Source organism: Labrus bergylta, chromosome 21, assembly GCF_963930695.1.
Source record: "Labrus bergylta chromosome 21, fLabBer1.1, whole genome shotgun sequence".
Taxonomy (NCBI): domain Eukaryota; kingdom Metazoa; phylum Chordata; class Actinopteri; order Labriformes; family Labridae; genus Labrus; species Labrus bergylta.
In genome coordinates this window covers 14,839,899-14,846,374 of record NC_089215.1, presented here as the reverse complement: position 1 = coordinate 14,846,374, position 6,476 = coordinate 14,839,899, and the positions used below count along the sequence as shown (strand labels likewise).

At 42.2% G+C, this 6,476-nt stretch overlaps 1 protein-coding gene across 1 annotated transcript in view; it reads left to right on the top strand.

Moving 5' to 3' along the window:
* Positions 1-230: 230 nt before the first annotated feature.
* The window catches only part of dnah9 (dynein, axonemal, heavy chain 9), a 178,718-nt gene continuing 172,472 nt past the window's right edge, over positions 231-6,476 (top strand). Inside the window, exons 1-5 of the mRNA XM_065950002.1 lie at positions 231-578; positions 3,529-3,725; positions 3,808-3,966; positions 5,611-5,741; positions 5,859-6,070. Of these exons, the coding sequence (XP_065806074.1) occupies positions 231-578; positions 3,529-3,725; positions 3,808-3,966; positions 5,611-5,741; positions 5,859-6,070 (1,047 nt within the window). The remainder of the gene's footprint in view (positions 579-3,528; positions 3,726-3,807; positions 3,967-5,610; positions 5,742-5,858; positions 6,071-6,476) is intronic.

The following is a 6,476-nucleotide window of genomic DNA, read 5'->3' as shown; positions in this document are numbered from 1 at the left end:
CACTTTGCAAACTTCCCCCTGAAAGTCAAACAAAGACCTCAGACGGAAACAAAGGTCTTGCAAAGGGATGTCCCGGTCCAGGGTCAGCTCCAGGTCGCTCATGTCCCCTCAGCAACAGCCTGATTAATGCAAACACTAGGTTACTATGGAGACAGAGACACAATCAGTTCAAACCCTCACCGGGACAGCCTGACCCGGGACAGCTAAGCACAGCACAGAATCCCGTGGTCATGGAGGACACACCTGCTGAGGATAGGAGACTGGACTTTATTTCGGACTACGTGCTCAGGACTCTGAAACTTAAACAGGACAAATGGCAGAAGTGTTTGTGCAGCGAGGAGAACCGGCAGCTGCTGCAGGATTTCTTGGACAGACCCGATCAGAGGACCCTGGTGGTGTCTGTGACTGCAGCCGGACTCCTGCAGCCCTCCGCCGGCTTCACAGGATCCAAACACAAGGCGGTGTACTTTATTAAACAGAACAAAACAGCGCTGAGTGCAGAAACCATGAAGGAAAATCTGGTCTATGGGGACCTGTCCTACGCTCCACTGGATCAGTTTTCTGCTCTGGTTGAGGAGGTGAGCAACAGGGCAGGAAGTGTTAATTATTGTCACAGAGTTTGGTACTTAACTCCTTTCTCAGACAGATTTATACAGCCCAACTGAGAGTTTTAAGATTTCAAATGAAAGCAAAAACACTTTCACTTTCTTAAGAGGCCACACTGGTTCAAAACGCAAAATAAAATCACTCCAGCACCGCTAAATTGTCTACTGGTGGTTCGCTTTAATTAGTACGGTAAGTATTGACGTCATGCTGCATTCAAGTGCTCCTCAGACAAAGCCTTTCTCGACTCCTATTTGTTCACGTAGGCTACATTTAATGATCATTTGCGGAAAACATGGACGACACAAAAAAAAACATTATATTTGTAATTGTATAACATCACTCTACAAAAGTCACCCCTGCTATTTCCGTATTGTCAAATTTCAGAAAAAGGTATTTCAGACAGGGAATATTTAAGGCTTCTTAAGTAATGGCAGAGTTGGAGAAATGTTTGATACACCTGCTGCAAAGTTGGCTACGGTTACTTGACTGAAAAATAGGCCCCCGAAGGAACATTATGGACCTAAATAAAATGTTGGATTTGTGGTCTAAAACTTACAACTAATTTGCTTATTTGAAATATTTATGACTATTTCCCGTAATATATTATTATCGTTTGTAAGGTTTATGCACATTAACCCTGCTTAGTTCTAAGCCCCAAATATGACACAAGTACTTATTTTGGCATCTGTCGTTGCTTCCCTTTACACCTTAAAGCTCGTGAACACACCATGTCTGAACAACAACCTTGATATTTCCCACTATTGGAGTAGGACATGAATGCGCCATTATCTACTAGGACTTGTCATGTCCGTGACCACCGCTGTTTGACACCTTTCACCTGTTTGTCACTCTGTGCTTTGTATGCGCCTTTTGTCATTCACATACACCATTTAAACTCACTATTGTAGTAATGGGGAATACCTTAGGTGCTAGTCATCACATTAAAGGTAGGTGTTAATATGTAAGCAGTGAAGGAATAGCTACTTTAATTGCCTTTGGATACACTAGCAGCAGCTTAGCCAGCAGCTCCTCTTTCCCGCCAATCAGCGGCTGGTGGATCAATGCTGAATTTAGCTATCTTTGTCATTAAATAACCTTGAAATACAACACTGCAGGGTCATTTAAAAAAAAAAAAAATGACGGTCAATTAGGTTTTTGCTTCTTACTATTGGAATAATCCACTTCTGCGGGACAGACCAGGTACTTTTACTTCTACTACCTGGGTGTAGCTAACTAGCTCACTGGTTGGTCAGCTTCACCCTGACTAGCTAAGCTAAGTGGATTTCAAATGTTTTTGTCATGTCCCCCTTTGAGGAGGAAAATGTGAGGGTTGGGTAAGGTGGGATTCATATACCTAGGCAGCCTGACTAGATGAGGTGTGCAAGGCTGTTGAAGCCACTTTTACATGGTGGTTGAACCTGGTAGGCTTATTGCAGGTTGTGATGCCACTTGGCACAAAAATATTTTTTCCCATAAACTTCCATTGGGAAAAAGACCTCTGTAAATCAGCAGATACATTTTTTTTTAGTACATCAACTTCCCAGTATGAACACTTAAATAACCCTTTTTAAAAGTTGTAAAAATGCATATGCATTACGTAGAATCTCTGAATTGGACTAAAGCTGAATTCAGAGATATTGTGTAGACATAAAGAACACAGATCAGAGCCACGGGACTGCGATTTGAATTGCACATGCTCTATGGGCCCAGTAACTAGGACAATCTGGATACTTATACAATACATTAAAATACTTTATTGTCCACTAGGGGGGAAATTAAATGTCCCAGTTGGTACACAGGTAAAAGCACATAACACAGGAAGAAACATATGAACAACAAGAAGAAACGCATAACAATTAAAGCAGCCAGTCAGCATGGACGCTTATTAAGAGCTTCAATAGCCAAGGGTTAACGCTCTTTAAGCGTGCCATTTGCCATGTCAGAGTCCTGTATCGCCGACCTGATGTCAGAAAACACGAGTGGATTGATTGGGTGATAGAGGTCATGGGCTATGGTGAGTGCTCTGAGTCAGGGTGTTGTAGCTGAGATGTGAGAGTGACCAATGATTTCTTAATCAACATTTGTGACACGGGAGATTTTATTTTCGTTCACAGCAGTTAACATGTTGAAGACGCAGGGTGAGCAGTAGATGAGGAGGGGTCACATGGGGAAGTCAGATTTTTTACTCCATGCACCACTGAGCAGCTTTCATTTTCTGCATTCACTTCTATGATGCATCCATGGCTCTACCCCCCCCCCCCCCCCCCTCCCCCAGGGGCCGTGCCCCACACTTTGAGAAACACTGAGCTAAGCCAACTACACCAACTAGGCAGCTCTTCAATATCCAAATTGTAAATACAGTATATTACTTTAGGTCTGACTTTTGAGTGCCATAACATATGTAGATGTCAATTACAACAGTAGGAGGAACTCAAGTAATCTAAATTAATATGTATGGTTAAAAGTAAGTCAACTGAGGTTACATTAGCACAATATTTACTAAAATTATAAAGCTTTTAGTATTAAATTAGGGCCCTGAAAAAGGATAATTGATTTCCTTAAGGCCTGCAACATTTAGCGGTGCATAAAGTAGTCCTTTAAAGCAAATTTGCAAGTAATTACATTTAAGCAAAGTAATTACCAATTCATCCGGGCTGCCTTGGGGTTTGGAGCTTTAATGCATTTGCTCACTTTGCCTGGTTTATAAACCAGCCAGGCTGTTTCTATCTGTTTCTGTTACATATATGGGTTACATACCAAAGAATTATGATACAAAGCCAGGCATTACATTTATCAAACACAAGATTAAGTGGCTTCTCCTCAGCCAGCGACAGCATTTATTCTTTCACTGTGATAATAACCACCTCTGCATGCATGAAGAACTGAGTAAAGCAAATATCCTTCATCCTGAAACTCCTCCAGGTTGTGGCTCCTCTGCTGTCTAACAGCAGGAATCACGCTGAATGGCCACAGGTGGTCTCTCAGGACATCAGACGCCATGTCCACTCCCTCAAAACCAATGTGTTCGTGGTGTCGGGCCAAGTCCAAGGCAAGACTCTGCTGCCGCTCCCTGCAGGCTCAGAGAGAGTGGAGCAGGCCGCCCTGGAGACGGACACCAGGTAAACAAACGCAGTAGACATAAAATGTCAATGCAACATTTGTCTCACGTCAGCTTTAAACAGTACTTGTGAAACTCCACAGGAGGGAAATGATGGACAAAAGCATCATCCACTCCTTGGAGTCGGCTGTGATTGAGTGGAGCCATCAGATCCGAGCCGTCCTGAAGAAAGACTCCTCTGAGGCTCTGCTGGAAGGCAAAAACCCCACGCCGCACACAGAGCTGCTCTTCTGGAACAACAGGTCGGCCCCTCTGATATTACAAAAACTGAATATCAAACTTCTGAGCAGCTTTTGTTCTAGTCCTCTGATTGTTTGAAACTTGCACGTCCCCACAGGACCTCAGAGTTGAATTGGTTTAAAAAGTTTCTGCTGGTGCTTGTAATTATTTCATTTTCAGAACACCTGTGCTATCAAGTGAAAAATGTAATTTGGAGCCCTGTGCTCCTTCTTTTTACTTCTGTCTTGTGGCTTCTTACACAGCAGAGTATCTACTTTCATTATTTATTATACCTCAGCAAAAAATGGACTCTTATCTTTTTTCTACCTTCACATATCTATAAAAATGTTTATCCACTTGTGTTTCACAAAAGCTGAAAGTGGTTTTGATAAAGATAAAGATATCTGATCAAAATGTAAGAATATCAATTACAAAACACCAAAACAACACAGATAACCGAGATAAAAACAACTCACTGTCACTGTTAAATGTTTAAAAAAAAACAATAGAAAACTTCTGTAAATTTTCTAGATAACATAGAGTTAAACCAACTTGTTATGGACACACTTGATTAATGTTGAGAATCAAGGGAAAAGTAACATCTAGTGTTTGAATGGCAACCTGCATGAGCATCGACTCTAGAGAGGAGGTGGACACTGAAGCTTCAGTGTTTATCCAGCTCTGCATCGGTCTGTAAACCTTTCTGTGTTCTAACCTCTCTCCATTTTTCAAAAACATCTCCAATATTGATCCTAGTTTGAGCACGTTTCTGCTCCTGGAGCTTATTAGAAACATGCAGAGGCTTTTTAGGTCGGGTACAATCACTTCTATCTGAACCAGTTCGCTTCCATCGTTGCAACACCTGTTGGTTTGACCTGATAACTGGTCTCATATCTGGCAAACCGAGGGGCGTCCAAAACGGCCGTGTGGGGGTGCCTTAAAACCGCCTACTTTCTCTGGTCCAAACAAATCCAGAGCATTCAGGAGCAGAATCTGAAGTTAGAAGGAGGACATACTGGCTGCTGCATTGTTGTCAGAGAAGCCAGCACTTCAACGTAGCATGTTTCCTTAATGTCTGATCATATAGTAAGGTCACTTTATCATTTCAGTCACTACACATCTTACATATTGGACCTTTAAAGGTGATATGTTTATTTGGTAAAGTCTGACCATGCAGCTCAATCAATTAACGCCCTCAAAGCTGAGTCCTTATCCCGTTCTTTCTCAACCAATATTGGTTCTGAAATATAGCCAAAAGCCTGATGTCTGTTCAGGAATCCTGTTATTTTTTAGACATGAATCCTAAGTGACTGTGACACACTTTACAGCCTGTTTACCTTCTGCTAGCACAATAATTGCTTTAAGTACCATCTAACCATTTAGACCACAAATTACGTAAAAAATAGGGCCCAGATATAAACATTATGGAATTCCTTTTGAAAACATCGTCCTGTGTGCAGAGGAAGCTTGCTTACAGCTATTTTCTTTTCATGTAAGGATGTTTTAGAGGATTCCTCCGTCCTGGTGTGAGATTTGTCTTGAGAGCTGGCCACTTTAGAAGCAGCTTTGATGATGAACATTGGAAGAAAGTTAACCACAAACCCAATCCAGTTGTCTGTCCTAATGTGAAAGAAACTTGTTTGTGCTCTGTTGTTTTCTCTGTGAAGATGTGCAGATCTTGAGTGCATCCACTCTCAGTTAAAGTCCTCTAAGGTGAATAAGATGGGGATGCTGTTGGAGGCTGTGGAGAGCAGCTATTCGCCTGCTTTTACCAACATGAAACAGGCCGTCCTCACAGGTAATTACATATATGAATCTGAGGGTGAATTAAGGTCAAATTATGCCACTTTTCTGATATGGATCTACTTTTTCTCTCTGTGCTTGATCTGACTTTGAACATATCTTCACTCTGCAGCCCTGGAGGAGGCAAAGGACATCTGCACCCACTTGAGGCCCCTGCAGCGCCTGTTTGAGGACATGGAGAACGCTGAGTTCCCCGAAGTCAGGGGTCAGATCGGCCCTTTGATGCACACAGTGTGCCTGGTGTGGGCAAACTCCAGATACTACAACAACCCAGCACGCCTCATTGTTCTGCTGCAGGAGACCTGTAACCTCCTCATACAGCAGGTCAGCAGCAAGCTCTTCTGTTTGTCAAGTGGCAATACAATCCCAACAGGCTGTCGTTCTTAAGAGCTTTCTTTTGTTTGCAACAATCTCTGTTGCTAAGTAGTCATTACTGAGGTGTTTCTGAGCTGCACTTGTCAGAGATCACCTGTCAGCGTGGAGTGGGTGGGCGGCACCATATTGTACTTTGTTTTCTTGGATTTTCTGTTGAAGAACTTTTACTTTCTGTGGGTGGAAATCTTTTCTTATCTATGAAGTTTTACAGTTCTCCCTGTAGCAGATTCTAAATTTCTACCTTTCAGCCTTTTGGGAAGAAACTTAGTTATCTAATATTTTCCTTCCTGATACAGATTCCAACACCTAGACTTGAGTATAGGGAGAACCTCTTCCATTACATTTTGCTAACTTT